This window comes from Podarcis erhardii (assembly GCF_964252035.2).
Source record: "Podarcis erhardii genome assembly, chromosome: 4".
NCBI classification, from domain to species: Eukaryota; Metazoa; Chordata; class Lepidosauria; order Squamata; family Lacertidae; genus Podarcis; species Podarcis erhardii.
In genome coordinates, this window is record NC_138508.1 from 26137241 (window position 1) to 26164918 (window position 27678).

The following is a 27678-nucleotide window of genomic DNA, read 5'->3' on the forward strand; positions in this document are numbered from 1 at the left end:
TCCTCACACAGCCTTAGGAAAAAACACATTTAAATTATTTTCATACACAGATGAACATGAGAGGAGGAAAGTCTTTGTACCACCCTGCTTGAGGATCAGCCACATGTCTATTCTACTGTCTGTATACGTAATGGGATGCCATAATTAGCAGTGGGTTACCAAAACATGCAAAACAAATACATGCACAATCTAACACAACGGCATAATCCCCAGTAAATAAATTACTGCCTAAAAGCAATGTATTAACAAGCCCAATGCTCACTATATTGGGCACTACATTTTAAAAAAGAAATCAAGGAGTTAGAGCAACAGGCTTGTCTGTTTTAGCAGGAAATCTCATTTAGTTTCATTGTTAATTATAACATTGATATAGTTCCCATTGCATTTGACAAAATTTACAAAACTGGAATCTAGAAATGTGATAATTAACAAATGGCAATTTCAAAGTTTCAAAAGTATCTTACCAGATCTGCTACTCTACACAAAGCATCTGAGAGCTGATCAAAGATCATGACTATCTCCTTCCCAGGCGGTGTAGTACATGCTTTTTGTACTAGCCGTTCTGTTTCTTGCAGTGATTTTTCTTGAGCTTCTTGAAATCCTTCTGGACAACTCAACTCTGGTACACCAAACAGACCCTAAAACACAGAGAACAGGTCCCATATAAATAATAAATACACTACAACTTTTTCTGTTTCACAGCAATGCTATAAATTATAAACCCGCTTTTTACATTTAAGCTGTATTTGTAAAAATACATGAAGTGTGAAAATGTTTCAGCACACTTCATTTAATCACCAACTCCACAACACGGCAATTATGTTTTTATTTGGGTGCCCGAAGTAGATTCCTAAATTAATATTACAGCGTCTTGTGTTTATAGTACAAGTGGGAATCACTGGTATGATTTTCAACAAAATGTTGTTGCTTGAGATGCTGTTACTCAGTTCAGCTGGTGAGCCATGCCGTCTTTTAGGGTGCTCCATTCACCCCATCCCATAGGCAGTCAGCATCCTGTATCCCCTGAGCTTATTCAGTTATAGTGATGCTTTGGGGCTCCCCCCCATAGGTTTATATATGCATGTGTCTGCAACATATGTGTTCATGTGTCATATATATGTGCAAGTGTCTATGATGTACATTACAGAGTGGTACCTCGGATCTTGAACATAATCTGTTCTGGAAGACCATTCGTCTTCCGAAAAGTTTGAAAACCAAGGCACATCTTCCCATTGGTTGTAACAGCTTCTTGCACTCAGCAGAAGTCACGTCGCACATTCAAGTTCCCCCAAAGACATTTGAAATTGGAAGCATTTACTTCTGGGTTTTCAGTGTTCGAGAACCAAAAGGTACAACAACAGAGGCCTTCAGGAACAGAGCTACCACTGAACACACATTTACATCTGCACGCATACACAAAACCTCAGTATTTACCCAAGCCTGCAGATTTTTCTCTCTGGAGTGTGGGGAAATTCAGTGAAGACCCCAGACACTGTGAACCAGTGCGGTGTAGTAGTTAAGGTGTTTTGGCTGCATAAGGAACTACACTGAGAACTGAAAAACAGAGTACAGTACTGTATAGGATAACTTGGAAACTGAGTTGCAGTATATACATTAGTGATCTCTTACACCAGGTTACCATAACTTGCTAAACACTTTCCCAAAGAAACAAAACTCTTGAATGGTCACTAATTTCCAAATGCCACTGTTAATCCTAAGGTTGTCGCCTTTTATGGATTGTTCCTGTGTTTTACTGACAACTCTCGCTGGCTTTTCAGGTCAACCATAGGGCTGTGCTATGTGACATGTTGATGATCCAGGATTAGTTCAGAGTTAAAATTCAGCTCACCCCAAACCAACAGTGGGTACATGGAATTTACTGAACCCTTATGCCAGTGCTGCAACTTAGCAGAACAAGGAGTGTGCAGGTATGCTTTAGCAGAGCACAACAAGCAAAGAGCTTGGAAAGTTTATTCTAGCATAGAGAGGCAGTGGTGAAAAAAGTTCCTGCTGGATTTCTAGCTGTCTGAGCTACCATGCCATGAAGCTCTATGGGGTGGAGGTGTTCCTAACCCCATAATTCAAATCAAGGACTATTCTGTGGGGAAATTCAGTGAAGACCCCGGTGTGGTGTAGTAGTTAAGGTGTTTTATTCAAACCTGAGGCACTTTGGGTCAGATCTCCACTCCGCCACAAAACTTAGGCCAGCTGCTTAACCCACCTCACAGGGCTGTTTTATTTATTTAGGAGCGGTAGTGGATATAAACCACTTTTAAAAAACCTTTAAGTAGCACACAATAATGCAAAACAATTATGCACGGGTATGAAACAACACACAGACAAACCGCTGTGGTGAAGATAAAGGGATGGGTGGTTGCAGCTATCTATTCCTTTTGGAAGCAGGCAGAAATAAAAATAAAATTCTGGCCGTGCACAGTCTTCGCATCGCTTGCTCCGGAGTCTTGGCACCGAAAAGAGGTTCTGGGGCTCAGAACAAGCCTTTCTCTCTCCGACCCCGTCAGGGGGTCGCCCCAGCCTCCCCGGCCCAGGCAGCCTCTCACCGTTTTCTTCCCCAGCTCCCGCCGGTGCTGCTGCTGAGCGTTAAAGGCAGCGCCCACCGGGGACCAGCTGGTGCTGACCCATCTCTGGGGAGCGGGCGGGCCCCACCTCAGGCCGGCCGCGGCAGACCGCGCCACACGACCGCAGCCGGCCAGCATGGCGGCCCCGGCCCCGGCCTCCCCGCCTGCCGGCCTGCCTGCTCGGCCTGTACTCTTTTTCTTGAAGGGGAACAGCTCCTTTCGCTACACGCCGACCAGGCCGCTAGAGTGCCTCGGCCTCGCTTGTTCCTGGTTCCGGCGGCGACCTCTTACGCGGCCGGGCCGTGAGGAGGAGCTTCGTCGCCTCCCCTCTCGCGTCCTGGAGGCAGACATTCGCCCCGGTGTGGCGGCAAGAGGGATTTCCGAGCCAGGTGGCGCTTCGGCTTTCCGTGCTTATGTTTTCAATTATCCTTATTCTCCGAGGCGGAGGCGGGCAGCTGAAGGAGATGATGGTAAAGATGATGATGCGCCGGCTCTACTTAGTTTTTGAACGCTGTTTTAATAGGGAAAGCGAATGAACTAGTAAATAATGCAAGCAAGCAAGAATCCTTACAAAAAGGGGGTTGCAACTTTTCACGCTGCAAGGCATTTTGTTTGCTGCCTTTTTTTCTTCCTTTTTTCACCCGAAAGAATATTTAAAAACGACGCCCCATCCTTGCACCTTGCATGGACGACATTATTTACAGCTCTACCACTTTTAGGTGTAAATACTACACCCGAGCCACAGATTGCTGTGCAGATTTCATCTGAAGTGGGAATCTTTCTGAGACGAATGGGCATCCCAGGCCCCATATATGAATATAAAATGGCCTCCCCCTCGCCGCCAAGGAAAAGGCCTGAGTGAAGATCATTCTACATCATGCACAAGGGGGTGGGGGAAGAATAAAGACCCACATCTGGATCTGCTGCCCCTGCAGATCCTGCTGCCTGAAGCGGTTGCTTCACCTTGTCTCATGTGTAGACCGGACCTGCTGATGGGTTTTACACCCCGGAAATGTGAATTTGGTGGAGTGGTATAGTGGTTAGAGCGTGGGATTCAGAGGGAGAGCAGCCAGCTTCAAGTTCAGTCATAAAACTTGCTGGCTGCCTATGGGCCAGTCACACTCTCTCGCATGCTTCCTCTCAGGAGCTCTGGGCAACATCGAAGCATTTCTCCTCCTGAGAGGAAGCATGGGATGTAATAAATAAGGGTACTGTACGTATTACTAAATAAATGAATTAAATAAATTCGGATAGCAGTCTTATTGCCCTTCACTCAAATTTGACATCAAGGAATATTCCTCTCCCCTCTGTCTGCCTCACACATTTAGAATTCCAGAGTAATGTGAAATAAATTTTTACACCCCAAAAGATAAGACACTAAATAGGTAAAAGTATGCTTTATTGCAGGCAAACATTGTCCAATGTTCAGAAACATTGTAGCATGTTAGAGAAAATGCCAACTACAGCACCAACCATAACAGGGAACCTGAATTTGCTTGGCTCGTCACCACTGCAAAACAGAAAACCCAAGTTCTACAGACTAAGTGGGAACTTGAGAGGGTGGGGAGTGGCAGAAATAGGATAAATTTCTTCAGGTCCTGATGCAGCATCTAGCAAACAAGCTCAGTGCATCTTGCCACAGGCATACAAAAGTAGGTTGTACAATTTAATCCAGGTCTAGCTATTCTGGCAAAAAGTATAGGATCTTAATCTCCTCATTTAAAACAAACAAACAGCAACACCCCCTTATCCCAGGGTAAGATAATTCTCCACATTTGTGATTCTGAGGGTTACATATGGTGTTGCAGACAGAATTTTGCATAAATTGAGATATGGACTAGTTGGCCTAGTTTTCAGATTTATTTTTCAAAACCAACAAAACTGCTCCTGGGAATAATATAAACAAAGTAATGTGCAAATGTTTAGCATCAAGGACTATGTCACTGGCAAGGAGCTATTAATATGCTCTTGTGAGCTTTCTTGCCATACAAATCTCGATGTGAGAAATAAGTAATAGTATGTATAATTGGCATCACATTAGAAACAAAACAGATCACAAACTAAGGAGTGGTATAGGCGCTGCTGTCTCTGAGGTACTAAATATAAGGAAGCCTGTGAAGGTCGTGTCATCATCAGGGTCTGCAAACAAACCATTAGAAGTCCCATGGGTCTGCAGCCATATCTGATCACCTTTCTGCAGCTCCAATATGGTCGCTCCTGAAGCCTGGTCTTCACCACTCTGGTAGCTGTCTGCGGTGTGGAGCATCCTGTTCCCATTTTTAATCAGAGCTACCTTAACATTCCTTGAATAGACAGTGATGTGGTAGGTGAAATAATAGATACCAGGAATCTGGCAGGTGAATACCCCAGTGGCTGTGTTATAATGGTTTAAGCCATTATACATCACTTTGTCAAATTTGATGGGAACGTTGAGAGGAGGAAACTTAGTGGTGAGACCTACACTGAAGGCACTTCTCGGGATGACTGGGGTACTACCAAGTTTTCCCTTTTCTCCCCTGTCTCCCTTCCATCCCCTTTCTCCCTGGATTCCTCTACTGCCCTTTGGACCTGGGCCTCCCACCTCTCCTTTTGGACCAATGGGGCCAATTGGTCCAACGGGACCCCTTAAACCTATTTCGCCTTGGACTCCAATTTCACCTTTAAGTCCTTTTGGGCCAATGGGCCCAATGTCCCCTTTTGTCCCCTTTTGTCCTTGCAGTCCTAGCTCACCCTTTTGACCTTTATCACCCACAGGACCAGGAATTCCCTTAGGTCCAAATTTCCCAGGCCAGCCTCTTGACCCTTTATTGCCTTTGTTCCCTTTCTCTTCAACTCTGCCATCAGCTCCTAAAAGTAAAGGAGAGAGAGATTTCTTTTATTTAAAAGAATGGTTTAATTATCTAGTATCAGATTGTTAGGAGCATATGTGCAAGATAACAGGAAAAGGCATTCGTCATTCTTGTATTAGCTAACACTGCGCTGATAGGAGATGAGAAGGTCAAGGACGGTCTTGGAATTTTCAGAGCACGAGAGAAAGTGTTGTGGGAGAAAAGAGATTTTCCAGAGCTGCAATTTAGCTGTCATTTGGGATATATATATATCCAAACATATAGGAAATGGGAGGATTCCAGACTACACTTTAATTATGATGTGCTCAGTGAAGTGCTTAAGACATACAGTGGGAGACAGTGACCTCTATCCTCCAATAGTGGCACTTTTTAATTCACTTGACATTACTGCAAATTAAATGCCCCCCCACATTAGGTAGGTTTGCATTAAAATCTTAGCTGAACCTCATCCCTAACCCATGAAGATTCAGCTGCATTTATCCATATCCCCTCAGGAGCAGGTAACAAGCTAAAATGTTTTTCAGCGAAAACACTTTTTGCTCTCACCTGAATCTCCCTTTTCTCCATTTATGCCATCTGTGCCTGATTTTCCAGGAAGCCCTGGTTCGCCTAGCCACAGAAAAAGGCAGTGTCAGTTCTGTTAAGCATTTCATTCTAAAAAAGGTGATGTTTAAGCTTTCTGCTTTTGGACTGCAAAAATGACCTCACATCCTGCAACAACACACAATTCTGTTCCATCAGGGAGAACTGGAATGCACAAAATCCAAGGCAGTTTAGGGAAGCTTTTAATGTTTAATAAGTTATTGTATTTTAGTGTTTTATTGGAAGCCGCCCAGAGTGGCTGGGGAATAAATATATTATTATTATTATTATTATTATTATTATTATTATTATTATTTTCCTGCAAGCAGTACCACTGGTCATTGCTTGCACAGGTACAGAGGTACAGCCATCTTGAGTACGTGCATTATATCACCAGTTCATATTTTTTACTGATCGATTCTAAGTTAATGGCTGGGTGACTTTGGTCTTCTGTAATTAGCTTCGCTTTTTAAAACTGGAAGTCCTACCTCATTTGTTATCTTTATCAACCAACCATTCATTAGCCAACCACTCACACTCAGCAATATTATAACTCCCATACAAAGGATCACTGCCAGGTATACACATATTAGAGACTCATCCCATCTCTGAAACAATAATGCCCCACACCCACTGGAATCTAGACCACCAAATACTGCTTTCCCATCTCTCACCTGAGAGATGCTCACAGCAGGCTCTCATTGGGGAAGGGGATAAAACTTCTTCCATTCATTAACTCCCAACCACATAATTGTACTACGCATAGTACTGCACAGCCACAACTCCTGACAACCCATCAGCATTGGCTGCAGATGCAAACATTAACCTCACACCCAAAGTAGCCTTGAAGATCACCGTAAACTCAATTGTTACAGTGAATCAGTGGCTCTGCTCTCCTCTACCTCAGCATATTTTGTATAACTTGCTCATAGGGTTCTCGTGATGACAACACGTGTGATACCTGTGTCTCCTTTTTCTCCCTTTGGTCCATCACGTCCATCACGTCCTGGTATGCCGTTGTGTCCAGGGTTCCCAGGGATCCCAGGAAACCTTTCATTGCAACTGTTCTGCCTTTGTATTTCTTCTGTGCTGACTGCAACAGCCAGCAGAATAATCCAGAGTTTCATGCTATCTAATTTCAGCTGAAGGAATCAATATATTTAAAAGCAAAAAACCAACATAAAACAACCAGTGAATAGCATGCTTTGCAAAATAAATACTATGTTTTAATCATAAAGTTGTTGTGCATCTTCATCTTGTTTTAAATGCATTTGAGAGTTCGCTAACACATGCTAGCACATGCTGTCAATTGGGCACAAGGTTATATAGTGTAGGGGGTGTTTGGGTAAAATTCATTTAGATAACAGAGGAGGTTACTGTGAACATACAAAGTTGTATTATACTGAGTCAGACCATTAGTCCAGCTAGTCCAGTGTTCCGTACTCTGTCTAGCAACAGCTCAGAGATCTCAAGAGAAGGAATCAGGGTTTTTTTTTTCGGGTGGGGGGGCGAGAAATAGAGATGCCTGCATACAAAGTCTGTACTTTGTCACCGAACAAGTCCTTATAGGTTGCTGTAGTCCATAATTCATTTAGGTTAGTAAGACTTCCTATGGGAAGTATATAAACCCCTTAATCAAGAGCTAATTTTAGCAGCAAGCAAATATTGTAAGAGAATACAATTTAGTAATGTACTGGTGGGGGGCGAGTGCCAATGCTTTTTTCCTAAAATTACATTTGTTCAGTTTGTCACTGCATATGGCTCAGAGCATATTTCTCATTGTTCTCAGTTGCTTTTCCATCCAGAGAGCTGGTAGGGCCAGGCTACCTTTGCTCCAGAGGCAGAACTTGGATCTTGTTCTCCAAGTGCTTGGATCCTGTTGTCCAGGTGACCAGAGGGAGCCTTCTCAGTGGTGGCACCCCTGTATAGAAATCCATCCTCAGGGAGGCCTACCTTGTCATCCTTTGGGCATCAGCCAAATATCTTGTTATTTTCAGGAATTTTACTCTCTCTCATTTAATGTGTTGTGGTTATGTCATAATAGTTTATTTTACTTGTTTTATACTGAAAACCGCCCAGTGAGGCTCAGATAAAGGCCACTTAGGGCTGGGAAAAGCTCCCCCCCATTTGAAAAGTTGCTGCTAGTCCATAGACAATTCCTGAATTGGGGGGACCAATAGTCTCACTCAGTATACGACAGCCCCTTTGTCCCTAACATACATAGAATATTTTTCCTAACAGGAGACTTTATGTTCAACCTCTACATATTTGCTCAACTACTCCCCAGGCATAGTTTGCACCCAAGTCTTACCTTTTCCGCCACTGCCTATCAGGATATGTTTTTGGGTATCTTGTGCTTAACACTCAGGCACTGTATGTGAAGCTAAAGCAAGGGCAGCTGGGGAGTAGGTTACTAAGTTCTAAAAGCTGTTATCCAGTTTTCAGATACGCTCAATGATTAATATGGAGGCAGGTGCCAAGATATTTATGTGGAATGATTCCAGCACTTAAATATTAATCACCAGTGTACAGTGTTTTGTCAGTTTTCCACTTGAACCCCCAAAGTCCGTTCTTGTTAACTGCACAGAGCTTTACCATGGTGTCATCTGCACTATGCATTTAAAGCAGTATCACATGACTTTAAACAGTCATGACTCCCCCGCCAAAGAATTTTGGGAACTGTAGTTTCCTGAGGGTGCTGATAGTTGTTAGGAGACCACTATTCACCTTAACAGAGCTACAATTCCCAGAATTCCCTCTGAAGAGGGATTAGTGTTAAACCACTCTGAGAACCGTAGCACTGTGAGGGGAACGGGGTCTTCCAACAACTCTCAGCACCTTTAACAAACTACAATTCCCAGGATTCTTTGAGGGAAGTTTTTTTTTAAGGATCTTCTTTTAAGATTAAAAAATCCCTGCCCCACTTTCAAATAATGCATCCCCTCAACTTTTCCCATTAATAATATCACCTTACTGTATTTTACTCATCCCATGAATAGTTTGCTTATAACAATGGAATCTTTGTCCAGGAACCTTTGGACAATAAGTGGTTTAATAATTTTTGGAAGCTTCCTAGAATCAGAGAATTGTGGAGTTGGAGGGGACCACGAGGGTCATCTAGTCCAACCCCCTGCAATGCAGGAATCTTTTGCCCAATGTGGGGCTCAAATCCATGACCCTGAGATTAAGAGTATTGTTTCCTACAGACAGATCTATGATCAGCGACTAAAGGCTTCAGGAAGGGCCAAATGCTGCCCTTTTGCAATTGGGAGAGGAATAATTTAGTGGATTGCGGTGATTTCTTTTAGAATAATAGAACTGTAGAGTTGGAAGGAACCCTAGGGGTCATTAGTCAAACCCCTGCCATGCAGGAATCGTAACTAAAGCATCAGATGGCCATCTAACCTTTGCTTAAAAACCTCCAATGAAGGAGAGTTTTGGATATTTATGGTCTGTATCTATTTATGGTCTGACTACAGGGCTGTCAAGAGAATTCTGATGGAAACAGGAGTGGAAAATGCCGGTGTTCACTGATTTGTCCCACATCCGGAACTGCAATCAAGTCTTGTGAATGTGGTCAGTATTCACTGTTGTTTTCAGCCCAGAAACTATGAGTAACGGTACGTAATTGATCGAAGTTTCCAATTTGCATTGCATTTACTCTTCATTAAAATAATTTGTGTGGGAATAAAGTAATGATTAGGCAATTGTGTAACATTTCCCCAGAGTGGCCGGCGAGACAAATTATGTAGTTTTTGTCAGAAGCCAAACTGCAGCAGAGAAGAAACAGTGTTGTAGGTGACCAACACAGAGTGGAATGGAAGCCAGTGTCTTCTTGCATCCCTATCTGTAGACCAAATAAACTGAACTACTGCTATATTGAGGTCATTTTCTGTCCTACAGGGAACTCTGCAAACAAAACTCCCTCCAGCATGAAGTCCCACGCAGCATTTCTTGCCGAATGGAATTCTCTTCCAGGTTTGTCTTACTGGCCAGCTCTGGGACAAACTAAATGATACGTTAAATAAATGTTCACATTTGCATTTCTCCAAACTTACACGTTTTTCTATATTAGCCTCAGGCAAGCCCAGCATCAAAACATTTTCCAGGTGACTTTCCCTCCCTGCATCCCTGACTGTTATTTGCCCTGGGAGGGAAACTGCTATGGACATAAATAACAGTTTCATTATGAAGTATGTATGAACAGGGAGTGTGGGTGAAGCTTTTTGGTTAGAAAAATGGCATGGAGACTGCCTGCCCCTTCCATCCGCTCACAATATAATCCTGGTCTTTGGGGGAAGGGGGATGAAATGTTATCATGTTTTTGACTTATATGGACCATTTAGTTGCTTTCTTGGAAATTCAAATTTACTTGTTTTTGCAGTACCAAACCCTTCTAGCTATCATAATGCACAGCAAAGTGGGCCATGTGTTCTTTCTGAATGTATCTTTAGCCAGCAATTGTGTCTACTTACATTTGCATGAGACATTCGGGCAACTGTACCCACCCACAGATAGACATGTGCATGTCTTTGGCTTGTGCACAAACATCATATACAGTGACTGAGAAAGCAGCCAACCTTTCCACCTTTCTCAATTTGCTCTCGCTTAGAAAATGAGAAAAAGATGCAATCCTATTTACAGAAGCGGCAGCAGCAACACCTGTTGGTATCTGCCTTGGATCCAAATTGATCTTACGTATGTTTAGTTTTTTAAAGCTGCTTTTATCTGTTTCTAAAAAAAATATTGTTATATGTGCAATAACTTTTAACTTTTTTATATATGTTATTGTAAATTCCTTTGGGATAACTCATGCAAAATGAGAAGTTATGCAAGCTAAATGTTAACTAGATGTTGTGGGGGGGGGAGAGCCTTAGGTTCGTAGAGCAAGATTATAAATAGACAAAATAAACAAAACAAATGATTTTTTGCTGTCAGATAATGTTCAAATATTTAAAGCTCACATACAATATTTTATATGCTATGAAAAAGTCACAAACATTGAAACTGTACAGTTGAAATTATGTAAGACACAGCTGAGAAATGTTAAGTTATGCACATTCTTAATCAAAACATATAAAGTTAGAGCACGGTACATGGAATGTACGTTTGTAGATTCATTCCCAGAAGATATTTTTAAAAAGATATAAAATATACAGAATGCAAATAAATCTGGCAACAAATGATACAGCAAACAACATATGAAGGTAAAGAGATCCTATACATTATACTTTTAGCTGTCAACAGCCAAGTATTTTTTTTTTTCTGAAGCCAGGAATTCTGGCTTGAAACATATGTAGCAGTGCAGAGCTGTTAAGATGCATAAGAACATATACAGAAGGCGGGGAATTGTTAGAGAACACTTGTCAAAATATACAAGCAAGTTGAACAAGCAGGCCTAATATTTATCAACAAAGTTAAATCACAGAATCATTCAGAAGGTGTCTTCAATATGCAAATGCCATATACATTGAGAAAGTAAAGGCAGTCAACAGAAATATACCATTTATTTATGGCTAAGGTCCTTTGGCTCAAACTCCAAGCTAAAATCTACAATATATTTAAAAAGTAAAAAGAATGCCCCGCGCAAAAAAATGTGAAAAGTTTCAGTTAAGCTCCTTCACTTTTGTATATTGAAACACAAGCCACTGTAAAACCTAGATTATTTATTTGCTAAAAGATGCTAGCAGCAAGCCAGAGAATTAAGAGTTTGGCGCTAGTTTAGTCCAGTAGAAACAAGGAAAAGTGTGCTTTGAGGGTTATTTGCACAAATGCTGTGCTTTAGCATTGTGAGGAACTTCATAATCAGTGGTCATATGAGAACATGACAAAAAAACAAACACTTACAAGCATTGCAGTAGAAATTAACAGCAGTTCGGTTTAGACTGGGGTGGGGGTGTTATGCAAATTTAAACTCAACAATGTTATTTAATTTGATGAAGCTCAAGGTCAGCTTGTGGTGACCTGCAAAAACAATACTGTATCCTTAAAGCCCACTTCCCTACAGACCCAGGCCAGGAACTAAAGGCAATGATGGAGGAGCTTGTGGTCTTCCAAATATTGTTAGACCCCAAGTTCCATCAGCCTCAACCAGCATGGTCAATGGGCAGGGAAGATGGAGAGTTTGGAGTCCAGCACCATTGTGGAGGGTGAGAGATTCCCCACCTCTGATCTATTTTGGTCCTGTACAGTGGTACCTCAGGTTAAGTACTTAATTTGTTCCGGAGGTCTGTTCTTAACCTGAAACTGTTCTTAATCTGAAGCACCACTTTAGCTAATGGGGCCTCCTGCTGCCGCTGCTCCGCCAGAGCCCGATTTCTGTTCTCATCCTGAAGCAAAGTTCTTAAGCTGAAGCACTATTTCTGGGTTAGCGGAGCCTGTAACCTGAAGCGTATGTAACCTGAAGGTTATGTAACCTGAGGTACCACTTTATTTCATAAATAGCAGGTCTCTAGGGTGAAATTGGAAAAACAACTTTTGACCCAGTTGCAGATGTCTGCTGTGATAAATCAGTTCTTAAAAGAAATAGTGTAAAACGGAAAAAAGCCAACTGAGTGAGATCAAGCCTTTGGACTGGTCTGAAATGGCTCTTTGGATTTTGGGCTGCACAATTATATAAGGTCTGATTTAGCAAACCCATTCCGCTAGCGGTAGCCAGTGTGAAAACTTCCACTAGCACAATGAGGATTCCCTCCTTCCCCAAATCTGCTCTGAAGGGTCAGGAAACACCCCTGCCAACAGTGTGGAGGGGGAGGGGATATTGTTCCATTGGGCAAGCAAAGATGCTTGCTGTGACAGAACAATCTCCTTAGTGCTCCATTGAACTCCACCCACTGAATTTCCAGGATAATTTGAGAGCATGTTTAATCACAACCCCAGAGTCGTTCGCGACTCGACTTAATTGTCAGGGGTCCCTTTACCTTTACCTTAAGCCCAATCTATTCTTCCAGCCTTCGTATTTTCCAAAATCAAAACATTCTAAACAAAGTTATTAATATTAAAGCAGCCCCACAGCCTTAATATGCTGCAACCACTACCACCTTCACGCAAAGCAAAATTTGGCTGCAAAAAGGGGTGAAGGTGAAGAGGTTTGTTAAATAAAGCGGCTTTGGTGTGCAAGGTACTGTACACAACATTGTTCCTGAGTAACCTGAATAATGATAAACATTTCCCTCTCTTTGTAATGTTTTGAGTTTCCTGAAGGGAGTAACATCAGTGCATCTACAAGCAAATCCAAAGCATTCTGCTCCATTCCAGTGCTAAAACAGCAGTGTTCCCTGGGCACAATTCTGCAGGTATGAGGGCAATGAGTGTCAGCTATAGCGGTCCATTCTCATCCTTCTGTCTCCTATCAAGCTGCCATAATGAAGGTACACTTGTCAGCTAGGCAATTTGTGTCAGAGGGTCAAACGTATCTAGCAACACCTGGAGAATCTCCTGGGCTTCTATTCCCTGCTGTTGTAGAAGCTAGGGTCATTCAATGCAGTGAAATAAGGGGAGAGTCAAGTCAGACAAGAGGAAATACTTGAGTGCATTCTCAAGCTGGGGAATTCCCTTCTACCAGCAGTATTGAGGGCCGCCAACATGGATGGCTTAAAAAGGGGGATTAGACACATTCATGGAGGATAAAACTATCAATGGTTGCTAGCTGCAATAGCTACAATACATCCAGTATCAGAGGTGGTATGCCTCTGGGTACCAGTTGCTATTGCATTTATGTCCAGCTTGTGAGCTTCCTATAGTCATCTGGTTGGCCACTGTGAAAAGCAAGGTGCCTGACTAGAGAAGCTGTCTAATGCAGCAAAGCTCTTTTTATGCTCCATAGGCCAGGAAGGGCTGGGGGGAGTGGCAGAAGCACTGATGCAAATTGCCTGGTTCTGGCAGAGAGCAGACAACAGCAGCAGCAGCACTTCAACAGGAGCAGAGAATAGACCTTGGCGACCACCGTTCTATTTACCCTGCTTTCTATACCCACAGGTCACAGGACTACAGCACTGAACAACAGTCTGAACAAATTCTTCGTTATCACGGCATAGGCACCTAGACTATGGCAGACACAGCCATGTGAGTGGGTCCATCCAGCTTTCTCAAGTTTTGTGGTCGTGCAATGATAAATGTGAAAAGGTTTTAAAACTGTAATCAACCCTGGTGCAGGCACAGTGGCCAAAACAGGACCACTGAAAAACTAGAGAGAGGTGGCAGCATGCTTGGGGAAGCTCTGGGGTAAGGAGAAGTACTCAAAATAGATTTTTTAAACTCATAAACCTAAGGGGACAACACCGCTGAGAAACAGCCCATTGAGGACTGAGCAGTAGCTGCAGAGTGCTGTCAGTTGGAAAAGAAAACTGGAAAACTGGAGGTTGGGAGGAGGGAATGGAAGGTATTGCTGCATGGCTGGCTAACACCCTCCAGCTACAATAGAAGAATGCATTGCAATGTTTTGCTGCTTGTTCCAGTTGTTGAAAATAATTTTATGCCACATTTTCAGAATGAATGGAACAATATAATGTAATCATAATAATAATTTATTATTTATACCCCACCCATCTGGGGAAGGGAGGCTGTGCCTTCAAAAATCAACTTGCAAAGCAGGTGACTACAAATCAGGTGGGCTATCAAGACAGTTGTTTTTGTCTTAGTTGAAATGATTTTTAAAAAATACTTTAACAACCGCTATGACTAAAATGCCAGTCTGTAATTCCATATATCCAGTTCTCAACTATTTCATTTGGGGACAGGAAAAGAATATTATTGAAATGCAAGCAGTGAGGTTCACAGCATGCTGGGCAATCCAGTTTAGCATCAGTGTCTTTTTACAATCATTGCTAAGCTATGTACAGAAGGCATATCTAACACGACAGTCTTCGATGTGCTACTTCCACTTGCCTGTTAATAAAAGATCCATTTTCAAAAAGATGGAAAATGCAGGTACAAGAACTTAATTTACCCAGTGCCATGCCAAAAATTTATCCAGTATCAAAGGCAGATCTAAGGAAGTATGACTGGTATGGCTGCCCTGGGCATGGAGTTTCTGGACCACTGTAACAGGTGTCGCAACTATAAAGTCCATCGGAAAGTAAGAGGCAGGGGGTGCAGGATTTTGGACTCACACAGGGTGCCACTAAAATTTGAGATGCCCAGGTCCGTGACTGCCTGACAGTTTCTGCTGTGCTTATCTTACTTTTGAACTAATCAAGGGGTGTTTGCAAGTGCCCTTTCGTTCATCCTACAAATCATCTCTCCAGTGGTTTGCACTCTGCAGCCCTCCCAGATGCCTGTGCTTCAATTAAACAATCTTTTTTTAACAACATACACCCTTGCCAAACACCTGAGTCTCACTGAATTCAATGCATGTGTTTTAAGCATTCCCATTGAAATTAATGGGGTTTAAAGGTGACACACTTTTGCCAGAGTCTATATGCTCTGTGTGCTGGTGGCAGGGAGTAAGAGAGAGAAAACTGGAAGTTAATAAATCGCCTACTCCTAACCACATCTACCGAGAGGTAAGGTCAACTGATTTACTTTCTAGTAAATATGCTTAGGATGTCAGCCAAAGGCTTTATATTTCACCCTGTAGTTAAATAACCTTGGCTGTAGCCCATTGTCCTTCATATATTTTAACAGATTTACCCCCTTTCTCTTCCCCCGCCCCAAGTTCTATTCACAGTAAAAATAAATAACTCTTAAAAATCCTGAATCAACCTTCATTATCAGATAAAGTTCTGGACATCAACATAACTGGCAATTGGATAGACTGGATATCTTTTGAAAAACAACCTTTGAAATAGAACTGTCCCACTACTGAGTCGATAATACTTAGGCTAAAGTTGCATTAATATAGAACTACTGAGATAGGAAAATAGTAGTGTGTGCCATAAACTTCAATTTATAACAGCTTTCTCGGGTAGAATATTCTGTAAATGCTGTATTAAAAGCAGCTTCATATTCACAGAACAAAGCAAAGCAAAACAAGAAAACATAATTTTAATAAGCCATAAACCGGCCACATTTGACCTGAGTTTTGATCAAAGTTCATTTCTGATGCCATTAAATGTTCCCTTGTGTGGGATCATTGTGACTTCAAAGAAACAATCCCTGAACGACCCTCTTGGCTTGGCTGATGTAGGCAAGAATAATGAAATCAACAGCATTTTGGAGATATTCTGAAGGTTTTTCTAGGAGTCACAGAAACCAGCTGGAATGATTCTATATTTACTGCAGGGGTGGGGAACCTGTGGCCCTCCAGATGTTATTAGACTCCCAACATCCACCAGCCCCAGCCAGAATGGCCAGTGGTCAGGGATTATGGATGCTGAAGTCCAGCAACCACTCAAGGACTAGAGATTCTCTGCCCGATTTATAGGAGAGTGACAAAAATCTCCCTTGAGTTAACAACTGGATTTCTGTTTCTCTTATTCATTAGTTGCATTGGCGCCATTAAGAACAGAGAACACTTCAGTTTCTCATAGTGTAAAAAGCAGGCATACTGGAAAGCACAGAGGCAATTTTCACAGGCTAAAACAGCAGCAGGTAACAAAATAAAACAAAACCAGTTTCTTGAAGTGCATTCAATGCATGCAGCAAAGTACCGCTTTTCATAAGGATCCACCCAAGATGCATTGGGCTCTTCCTTCGTCATTTGCAACAGCACGTAAAAATGCATGTTTATCTATTTATGTCACCAAGTGAACATTTTCTCCCATTTTTGCCAGGAAGATGCTAAGGCCTTGCAGGAAGTCCTACTCCTACTTGGTTAAATTAACAAGAAATAAGGACAGTGAAATAAGAGAAATAGGAAGGACGGAGGCTCAGCAGTTCTTGCAGTGGCAGCTAACCTGATCCCAGAGATCCATATGCCTGCTTGGTGCTCACACAGAAGATGGTACCTCTTTTTTTCCACATGCTGCGCCAGTGGGAGGTGGTTGGATACTATCCTTCCTATTTCTAAATTTGGCCATGAATTTATTATTAAGACAGGCAAAATGACCTAAGATATTTAAACCATTCCTTTGGTGCAAGTACAACAACCCTGCACCACCGTTCAAGAGTAGCAGCAATTCTGCCCTTGCGACCAAGTGGTGGGTTTCTCATTCAGCAATGTTTATTGACACAAGTCAACATTTGCTTCACATCAAGCCACAGCCTTCTCCACTAAACCGCCGGCAAGTCCTTCTCACTGAAGCAGAGGAAGATCAGGACTCCTTCCCTCCAGAGTTTTCCGGCTGGACCAACCAATTCTTTGACGGCAAGTGGCTCTTCCTTCGCCTTGTAACCTTCTATAGTCCAGGGATCTTCCAGCCACTCATTTCTTGAATGGGGTCAGCTTGTTAAAAGTGTGCCAAAAAATAGAGGGCTTCCGTTTCGGTTCTGCCAGGGCAAAGACCTGCTGTTGTGGGATGCTAGTGGGCACGGTGATGTGACGCTGGTGGATAGGATGTAAACTCTGGTGAGGGGGCGGCATCGGGCACCCACTGTATCCGACACCTGTAGAAAGAAAGTATTGACACCAGGGGTGAGACTTTTGTGGGGACAAAGACTGGGGTGGTGTAAAGTTTGCACAAAGACGTTTGTTTCTGCACCCAAGCTATGTCCACAGTCATACACACAGTCGTACACACAGGCAGATAAATGGTACATGCAAAACGCCACAGTTACAGCTAGCAGACAGCATTGCGATTCCAGGCACAGAAAGCATGGGAACTGCTGTCACCTGGATCTATAATTGTCTGGTCCATGGGCTACCACCTTCCCCACCATGCCCAAGGACAGGCAGGACTCCTCACGAGAAGGAGAAAAGCTTCTTGTGTGAATTAGCCTTTGGTCGGGGTGGGGGTAGCGAAAGAGTCACCTTTCATCTTTCCGTGTCTTGACTTCCGTGCATTTTGCATGGCTTGTTTCTTTTGGTTTTCTGAGATCTCCATTCCTACAATGGAAAAACAAGCCATGTACTTTTAAACACGTCTCAGGTTTTTGACTGCAGGGAAAATAATTTCAGGTTAAAATGTCACACAGGAACGGTTCAGTTTAATGGTGCCTTCAAAGGAGAACCTCAGCAGTACAGCACATGCTCTGCATAAAGAAGATTCGAAGTTCAACCCCTGGCATCTCCAGGAGGGTCTGGAACAGATACCTGCCTGAAAACTGGGCGAGCCACTGGCAGTCAGCTGAGAGCCAACCTTTCTGACCTTTGGATCCCAAGATGTTGTTAAGCTACAATTCCCATTGTCCGCTGGCCATGCTGACTGAGGACAATGGGAGTTGTAATCTAACGATTATCTGTGTGGCACCAGTTTGGATGTAGAACAGTAGAAGGTGGCTTTAGAGGAATTTTAGAGCCTGAGACAATAATGAGCTAGCTGGACCAATTGCCTGAGTAAGTAAAAGGTCTCTTCCATTGTTCATATTCAGGAGGTGCAAGGTTTAATTCCCAGCACCAATTTTTAATAAGAGATATGGCAGGATGGGGATTCTGGAAATCACAGTCCAGTTAGCTTAGTGTCTGTCCTGGGAAAACTGGTGGGAAATATTGTTGAAATAAAATGACCAAGCAAATAGAAGGGTAAGCCTTGTTGAAGCAGAACCAGCATGGCTTCTGTAAGGGAAAGTCCTTTCTTATTAGCCTATTAAGAGTTATTTACGAGTGTTAACAAGCATAAGATAAAGGTGATGCAGCTGATATATTGTATTGGACTTTCAAAAAGCTCTGGACAAAGTGAGTTCCCTGAGACTGCAGTCAGCTTTGTAAGCTGCAGGTTGGATGTGGACCTTATCCGGATAACAGAAACTGTACCTTGTAAAAGTATCTCAATTTAAAATAAAACTACTGATATCATAATTCCGTTACACAAATTTATCATTCAACCATATTCGGAATATTGCAGAGCTGGAAAAGGTGGTGGTAGTGGGGGGAGGGAGAGCAAATAATAATAATAATAATTTATTATTTATACCCTGCCCATCTGGCTGGGTCTCCCCAGCCACCCTGGGTGGCTTCCAACAAAGTATTAAAATACAGTGGTCTGTTAAACATTAAAAACTTCCCTAAACAGGGCTGCCTTCAGATGTCTTCTGAAAGCCTGGTAGTTGTTCTTCTCTTTGACATCTGGTGGGAGGGCATTCCACAGGGCGGGTGCCACTACCGAGAAGGCCCTCTGCCTGGTTCCCTGTAACTTGGCTTCTCGCAGTGAGGGAACCGCCAGAAGGCCCTCGGCGCTGGACCTCAGTGTCCGGGTAGAACAATGGGGGTGGAGACGCCCCTTCAGGTATACTGGACTAAGGCCATTTAGGGCTTTAAAGGTCAGCACCAACACTTTGAATTGTGCTCAGAAACATCCAAAGTAGCATTTGGAGTCCAAGATTTCAGTTGGGAATGAGGTTTTAGTCCATATTTTATTTAGCCTCCCTACTGTATGGTGACGTATCCAAACCCCATGAATGAGAGGCAGGTTAAAGGCTGTGTCATGTGCTCAAAAATCCTATACAAGGTGTGGGATTGTGAATGACAGCTGCAGGCAGAGAATGTTGTAGAAGCAGCCATGACTGTAGGGGCAGGTGCTACTTTTCAGCAAACCATCCATCAGTGAGGCTGAAAATGTGAATGACTGTTGGAAAGCAACACCTATTAGTGAGGTTGTCGCTAATTCATGTGCTGCTTTGTGTTTGTGTCTACAACTTCAGAGTTTGTTAAATGGCACTGCTGGCTTGTTGAGATAACCCACCAGAACTCAAAAGCTTCTATTTTGCAGCAAATTCCATTTATGAGGCTGGCAGTTGGTTTTGTGGGACCCACCTCTTTTGCTGAATTTACACTGTTCTGTTTAGAACCATGTTATTCATTCTTGTAACAGTTTTAATGTTGTAACTCACACCGGACCTTATGGTGAAGGGAGAGTAAAAAATACTGTACGTCAATCAATCCATCCCCACCCACCCCTAACTCCCCCAAGCCAGCTTCCCACTGCTCAGTTCCAGTGGTAACTGTTAATCAGTAAACTTGCTTATACACCTGAACCAGGGTTTCCACAAAGCACAGAAATAAGAGAAGTCAACAGAAGACAATACTTGCCCATTTCTTTGTCTTCTTGCACTCGCCTCCTCTCATTTGCAAAGGCCTCCAGCCACCTCTTCTTGTCCCCTGGCTTTTTCCCACAAAATAGATGGACTTCTTCTGTGGCACTATTTACAATTTTGAAAGCATTTTTGACATTGATATTGAAGTCCTTTTCTCTACCGTCCTCAATGTCCAGCACTTCAAACTCATCCATGTCCACCCGGCCCTTGTAGTACAGCATGTCCCTTCTCAAGAGATCTTTCTTACAGAACACAAGCTGGTGGTCAAAGAGAAAGAAAGTCCTTTGCTGGCTCTTGCCTTGCTTGGAGATTTTGGTCAGCTCTCCTGAGTGGATTAGTTCTGAGCTTCTGCCTAAAATGTCTTGCCCCTGAAAACGTTTGCAGCAAACAAACAAAAAGTTACGAACTCAATAAACTAAAAGCAACAAAACAATTGCTACAATTAATATTCCATAATATGTCTGGGTCACTTCAGGGAAAGCCGCCTTTAAAATGTCCTCAAAAGCCACCTAAATATCAAGAGGCTACATGCTTGTCTAATTTCAGTTGGTAACTAATTCCAGGTGGCTGGAGCTTCAACATTAAAAGCCCAGTTTCTAAAGCACATTGCTGGGGTATGTGATATTTTTCAGCAGTGCTCCATCTGAGGATCACAGTTGCTGGACGGAGATATATTGGCATTTTTTGCATATGGATATCTCTGGACTCTTTGGTCACAACAGAATTAAGCATGCCTATGTTCCCTGATAACTAGGTTTAAGCAAACTCAGTTCCAGGTTGGGTGGGGCTGTCTTACTCATGTCTTATCAGTTTCATGCATAGGATTCAATGACTACAAAATAACTGACACCTAAAATTATGGAGCAAAGTATTTTCAGTAGTTGCCCCATTGATGTAGAATTGCCCTCTCCCTGGAGACTAGTTTGGCCCCATCAATTGCTCTCTTTTGAAGAAATGGTATAGAAAAACTTTTCTATACCATTGGGCATTTTTGAGTGTGACGGTTCTGTTCACTGAGATGCTGCTTTGAGAATCCATAAGCTGCTGTTTGTGATTCATTTTAGTGTGTTGATTGACCAACTGGGTTTATCTGTTATACTTTTTGTTCCTATTAGTTCTGTTTTGTGCCGTAAACCACTTTTTGACCAATTGTTAAAGAAACAAGCATTAAAAAATCCGACATTATCTGGTGGGTAATAGGTTAGCCACCCCGTCTGTCTTAAGTCCCATTGATTATAATGGATGTATTCTAATCCCAAGACTGGATCTAACTGTCTGCGACTTTTGAGATGAAAACCTCCTGGAAGTGCACCCTTACCTCCCAGTTGACAATGGACACTTGCCAGCGGGCCATCTTGTCTATGCTTTCTAGCCTTCGCTTGCGTTCATTGATCAGGCAGGCTACGTTCTTCATGGCTTCATATGCTGCCTTTATATCATTATAGTCACTGCAAAATGAAGGCAGGCATGGGTCAGTCATTTTATCCTCTTTGAACTCGGCTTGTGAGAGCCATGCAGCTAGACACCAGCAGAAACGAGAGCGCCAGGCCACAAGGGTTTGGGTACGATTCAGAAAAGCAGCACTCATGTCATGATACAGTGAGCATTAAGGTGCGTGGAATTCAAGCCCAGTATAAATAGCATCATTTTGCTTCTGACTTTTCCCAACCACAGTACAGGCTTATGCTGGCATGGTCCTTAAGCGTAGCTATGCTAACCAAGGTTTGCTGGTAAACCAGGATTTCAAAGGCCATGTGTGCCCTCGCTCTATTTCTCTAAGTGTTAAGAGGATAAAAACATCTGTTAACCTTTGGGCTTGAGCATACCCCTCCTCTGAGTTAACAATGCAATCATTACCCTAGGTTTAAGCTTTGTGTGGTATAAAGGTTGAGGCCATAAGATAAATGAAAGTTTACACACACACACACACACACACACACAGAGAGAGAGAGAGAGAGAGAGAGAGAGAGAAGCATGTGGGGAATGGTAGGGGGGTGACAAGCAGGAGCGGGGTATACTTTGGATTAACAACTAGAGTTAATAGGAACTGTAGTCCAAAGCATTGGGAGGGCACCAGGCTGGCGAAAGCATATACATATACATATACATATACATATACATATACATATACATATATATATATATATATATATATATATATATATATATATATATCTACACACACACACATATATATATACTGTATCTATTCAGAGAGTATGCAAATGAACCACTCCATTAGAGAGAGAGACCTGGCCTATTTTCTTCATGATGCTAGGATCACCCATTTCTAAGACATTAATGAATAAATACTGGAGAAGCAGAAGGAGGAGAAAGTTGAGGACGGAAGCAGACAACAAAGGAGCTCCCGCCCTCACAACAGTCCTGTTCAGCTGAATCAGGAGCAGGCTGGGAGGAAAAATAGAGCTAATGAAAGGGATTACTTTACTGAAAGAGAGTGTGGCATCAGCAGTGTGACTTCCTGGACTGATTACACATAAACCAAAACTTTATGGGATCACATGCTTAATTGCCTCAGTGTCCAGACCCCTCCACGTTAATTTTAGGTTTCAGAGCAGGTTTTTGCTGACCATCTCCCCTTGCTGGCCACCACACATCAACATCAATTGTGTGATACACATTCTTACAGCTGAGGCAGTGCAGCCCTCTCACTGGACTTTTATCATATCTGCATGTACAGATATGATATGATCATTAGTTTGAAAGTGCTAAAAGCAGTTATTGCTGTCATGTTGGGTTTCCATATGCAGACAGACAGAGATGCGGAATCTCTCAAGGACACAATCGGCCTCCTGGGTTCCTGGGAGAGGACTGTACCACCTCAGCAAATGTCGCCCTGCACTTACATTTCAGTTACACCCACACCCAGTGCAGAGATGGGAAAACCACAACATGACCATTACAATCATTGTCTGTAAGCCCAGACAACAGCCTACAGACAATGCACAGCTTGCATTTTCCCCTGATTTGTTTCAGAAAGCTAATATGTGCTCGGTCAGATTATTATTTGGACATCCAGTGCAGTGTTGTCTTTTTTTTTAAAATAATTTTTATTGGGTTTTTACATTTTATAACAACAGACACACACACAAAGACAAAGACAAACAAACACACAAATACAATTACATACCCTAAATTTCTTTACCCACTTTCATTGACTTCCCCCCACCCCCTCCTCTTACATCCCAATTCCAAAATTAATTCAGCAAGTTCTTACCTAACCTCTTAAAGATATTCACATTGCTTTTAAAGATTAAATTCTTTTGTTTATCTATATTCAACTATCCAATTCTCTTATAATCATTAATTTCTTTTTTTTTAAGGTCGATCTAACTTCCCCTTCACAAATTTTCCCTTTATTATATTAATTATAGGTCACATTGACCAAGTAAAACAAAACATAACATTTTATAGTTCTATTCTCTCCCCCCCCTGCCCCGGTTTCTGTCCCTTCCTAGACAAATGTCCAGAAAACAAACAAAAAGTAGTTCTAGCCCGGATTCCTCACGTCCGAGGCGTCTGATTCTCTGTCAGTCCCTCTCTGCCAACTATATTGGTAGTCCTCTTTGATGGTCCTAAGACCCCGAAGGAGTTCAGTCAGAGTCACATCATATTTTCTTTCATCCAGAATGTTGAAGAGTGTTTGCTGCGAAAGACCATCTAGTTTTCCATACTCAAGAGAAAAGTCCCAATCATGTTGCTTTGTTCTTTCTAGTTTTAATATTCCAAGTACTCCAGAGGCTTCTCTCTTCTTCTTTCTCATCTTTCGCAGGTCTGTAATCCAGAGGTCTTCTTGCTCATACTCTAACACTGCAGATTCCTGGTTGATATTTTCCACTTGTAGTGTCTGAACTCCTTCTTTTTTCTCTGTCAATTCCAAAGGCATCTCTTCCTGCTCAGCTGCAGAAATTTTATCATGCGTCTCCTTTGTGCATTCAGCAGAGTTGTTTGTTTCAGGATTCAAGGTCATAAAAACTTTACTCAGAGCCATACTCTGCTCCTGCAGGATTCCCACGAGAAAAAACATTTTTTCTATCTCCGCCAGTAATTTTCCCTCTGCAGCCATTGTAATGTCACTAATTCCCCCTAGGGGGCTTTCAGTTATTTAGTAGTCCTTTTCCAATAATCTGTTACTTTGTTATTATCAATACTTTGTTTCCAATCGCCTCAGTCCAAATGTATCAGCTTTAATTCCAAGAGTTGTTAAATAGCAAAATTCTTTACTTTGTCCGCCCGTTTGACAGCTTCTTTTGACAGCTGTCAAACTCCTTTCACTTCTTCCTCCGGCACCCAAATAGGACACTCCCGGGTTTTTTGGGGGGGATACACACAAAGTTCCAAATTCCCTTTCTCTCCAGCACAAAAATCTTGTTCTATCAAATTTGTGAGAAACTTTTAAATCATCAAAACAGTATTCATTCCGCCTTAATTCTCCGTTCCTTGCTTTGAAACGTCTATAAGTAGAGGGGGTGCGGACTTCCCTTTAACACATCCCCCGATCGTACCAAATTCACAGGATAAAAATTTTAAAGTCCAAATTCCACTACTCACGGGTCCTTTGTTATCCAGTCCAAATTTTGGGAAGAAAGTCAGCGCTCTCCGGCCATGGCTTGCGGCTTCGCTCTACTGAGGTAGCGGTCTACTCTCAGCACCACGCCACTCTCCGTACCCTCTCCGCAGCCTTTAAAAAGGCTCTTCGTGGGTCGGGGAGGGCGCTTAAGGTGCCCACCGAGTCACCAAGTCCGCAGGCTTCCGCGCCTGCGGTTTCTGAGGGTCCCCGTGTCGCCGGCACGGCAAGACCCGTCCTCAGTAGAGCCGATTCCCTCCGGAGCTCGGAGGGAATCCGCCATTAGCCGTTCGCGCTAACCCGGAAGTTCAGTGTTGTCTACTCTGATTGGCAGCCCCACTGAGCTACTGTCGCCCCATATATGTAGTGCCTTTTAAACTCACAACAACCCTGCAAGTTTTTACAGGGTTCAGCTGTCCTCATATTATCCAAGCTCACAGAAGCACTTTTATTGTGAAAATGTTAAACTAAAGGCACACAAAAATCCTGCCCAAGACAGTGACGAATAAACCCTACCCTAAAGGAAATGCATGCAGACACTGGCCATAAATATATAACTGAAGGCCATAATTAACTACATGAGTGTTTGTCTACTACATTTAATCTTATCCCCTTGCAATTCTGTAAAATCATGTTCCTCTTTATTTGACTACTTATATATTCTACACTAAGAATAGGGGAACTTGTACTAGACATACAGGGCAAAAAACATATCCTAACCGATAAGGTTATGAGTCATAAACTACTTAAAACAGAAAGCTTGCACTTAAAAATAGCCAATCCCATTGACTTCATGTGGGCTAAGAAAAACTGAAGTGATTTGTGGCTGAAGGATGCTGTGTCAGGGAATCATGTTGAATAAAGTAGACATGGCCAGTTAATATGCTGAAACTACTCATCAACACAATTTAACCACTTCTGTCCACTCGTCAAGTGCAGAAGCAGTATTTGCCTTCTTCCAATGTCACTGAGAGCTCATATTTGAAAAAGATATACAAATCTGAACTAGCGTTTGTGAAAATAGAATAACAGAACTGGAAGGAAACTCAAAATTCATCTATTTAGTCCAAGGAAATACAACTACTACATTACTAAAGGTAGTAATAAAGTAGCTTAAAAACATCTAATTAAGGACAGTCCACCACCTAGCAAGGCGGTCTGTTCTACTCTTGGAACAACTTGTGTTGCCAGAACTAGTTCTTCCATAGTTTAGCCTAAAGCAGGGACCACCAATGTGGTACACCTTCCAGATGTTGTAGGCTACAACTCTCATCATCCTTGACTACTGGATATGCTGCCTGGGGCTGATGGAAGTTGTAGTCCACAATATCTAGAGGACATCTCATTTGCTATCTCTGATCTAAATCCTTCTTGTAATTTCAGCCCATTGGTTTTGGTCCTCCTCTCTGGAGCAAAAACAACCACCTCAAAATTAGTTAACCATCTATGTGAAAGCCTTTTAATAATCTCTTTTGTAGGCTAAAGAGAATGAACTAAGCAGAATGAGAGGGAGGTAGTTGCTGTAGGTTAGTTTGGAAGTGAGTTTGGGGAGGTCCTCTTGGCAAAAACATAATGTTCGCCTTACCTATGTTCCTGAGTGGTGTACTTGAGTAATTCTGCAAGCTGCAGGGGATATTTACAGATTTTCTGAACAGGCGTGAGAAGGAAACCATCAATGGCGATGTCAATCATTTGCTGAAGCAGGCGACAAGCCTCAAAGAAGTGGCGGTACTTGCCCTGCTTCATCAGGTTAGACATCTCAATGCAGGCACTGGGATGATTGTTGCAGTACTCAGAGTAGATAGCAAAGCCTTCTTGCTAAAATGGGGTGGGGGAGAGAATAAAAGCAAAACTGTGGTTAAAATATCAAGGAAATGATTGGCACACCCACTCCTGTAGCCATCCCCTTTTCCAATCGCTCCCTTCCATATGCCTTGAAACTGCTCAGAGTTGCTTGCCTTAAGTGCTGAATTTAAACAGCTGCAAATGCAAACCTTATTTCCAAGAAACAATTGGGAGCCCACGTCTTAGGAGGGCACTCCCAGTTGTTCCTTTGCAACATAATTTACATTCAGTGCTGTTCAAAAACAGCACCGAAAGCAAGCCCAGATACAACTGATGTCACATGACAGCAGGTGATTGACAGGCGAGTGGACTTGGTCACCTGTCAAGATTAGCCTGCAGAAGGGTAGCTGCTTTTTGATCCAGCCTGCCAGACAAAAGTGATTCCATACGCCTGACTTAAACCATCACAAAGATTTCTCAGTGAATGTAGGAACAAGACTGGGCCCATTCTCATGGTCTTTAGGACAGACTCAGTGGCAGATTTCTCAGATTTCTGCAGCAACAGTTTCTCCCAAATACGCCACTGAGTGCACTTGCATACCACTGCTTCACACTACACATTTCCCAATACCATCAGGCATCTGGGGTGGTTCATATGAGAACGTGGGAGTGGGGTGGAATAAAAAAAAAATGGCCAGACCCCAAAAGGAGCTGAGAATTTAACATATTTCCATATCACTTATTCCATATCACTGAGGTGATAGGAGGCTGAAAGCTTCATCCGTTTGGTGTTCTCATCCATTTTCCAATCACAGCCCCTTCCTCTGTAAAGATCTTACATAGGAACAGAAAACTAAGTTTGAGACTTATCATAGCTGTTCCAGAAGGAACTATCATGTGGGATGTTGACATCTGTGACAGTATACCAATATGTGAAGGAATCAACAACGCCTGTTTGGGTGGTGGTATTGTAAAACTGAGGGTCTGCCTTATGGTAGAGGCAGGGAATCTCTCTATTTTTTTGCTATGAAGGGCAACTGAACAATGAGAGAAGTGAATGGAAGGTGATGCTGCAGCTGATGGAGAGTTGATACAGGGTCAGTGGTAGGCATAACCAAAGCATAAAGGGGATGGAATTTGCAGCACTGCAGGTTTGTATAATATGTTCTCTCACTCTCTTATGCTACCCTATCTCTCCCCCCACCCCACCCTACCCCACACACCC

At 42.6% G+C, this 27678-nt stretch overlaps 3 protein-coding genes across 7 annotated transcripts in view; all 3 read right to left on the minus strand.

The window, feature by feature from the left end:
• MIPEP (mitochondrial intermediate peptidase) overlaps positions 1-2871 on the minus strand; it is a 56568-nt gene extending 53697 nt beyond the window's left edge. The window contains exons 1-2 of one of the 2 annotated variants that reach the window (XM_081860371.1): positions 2562-2871; positions 465-638 (exon numbers count right to left, since the gene is read on the minus strand). In XM_081860371.1, the coding sequence (XP_081716497.1) occupies positions 465-638; positions 2562-2717 (330 nt within the window). In that variant the 5' untranslated portion in view covers positions 2718-2871. Of the gene's footprint in view, positions 1-464; positions 639-2345; positions 2515-2561 lie in introns of those variants that run through there. The other variant, XM_081860372.1, reaches the window with a different exon arrangement.
• Positions 2872-3878: 1007 nt separating this feature from the next.
• Positions 3879-7793, minus strand: LOC309341146 (uncharacterized protein). Its single transcript, XM_081860658.1, has 3 exons — positions 6972-7793; positions 5975-6037; positions 3879-5426 (listed from the first exon to the last, which is right to left on the minus strand). Exons 1-3 carry the CDS (start codon positions 7135-7137, stop codon positions 4633-4635), a joined length of 1023 nt encoding a protein of 340 aa, XP_081716784.1. The 5' UTR covers positions 7138-7793; the 3' UTR covers positions 3879-4632.
• Positions 7794-17089: 9296 nt separating this feature from the next.
• The window catches only part of SPATA13 (spermatogenesis associated 13), a 99798-nt gene continuing 89209 nt past the window's right edge, over positions 17090-27678 (minus strand). For all 4 annotated transcript variants that reach the window (XM_081860101.1, XM_081860099.1, XM_081860102.1 and 1 more), the window contains 5 exons: positions 26254-26486; positions 21399-21528; positions 20076-20448; positions 17859-17933; positions 17090-17494 (listed from right to left, as the gene is read on the minus strand). In XM_081860101.1, the coding sequence (XP_081716227.1) occupies positions 17313-17494; positions 17859-17933; positions 20076-20448; positions 21399-21528; positions 26254-26486 (993 nt within the window). In that variant the 3' untranslated portion in view covers positions 17090-17312. The remainder of the gene's footprint in view (positions 17495-17858; positions 17934-20075; positions 20449-21398; positions 21529-26253; positions 26487-27678) is intronic.

Coding starts and splice junctions, on each gene's coding strand:
- LOC309341146 (XM_081860658.1), bottom strand. CDS start 7,137: ATGAAACTCTGGATTATTCTGCTGGCTGTTGCAGTCAGCACAGAAGAA. Junction 6,038..6,971: donor GGGAGAAAAAGGAGACACAG/GTATCACACGTG, acceptor TTCTGTGGCTAG/GCGAACCAGGGCTTCCTGGA. Junction 5,427..5,974: donor TGGAGAAAAGGGAGATTCAG/GTGAGAGCAAAA, acceptor CTTTACTTTTAG/GAGCTGATGGCAGAGTTGAA.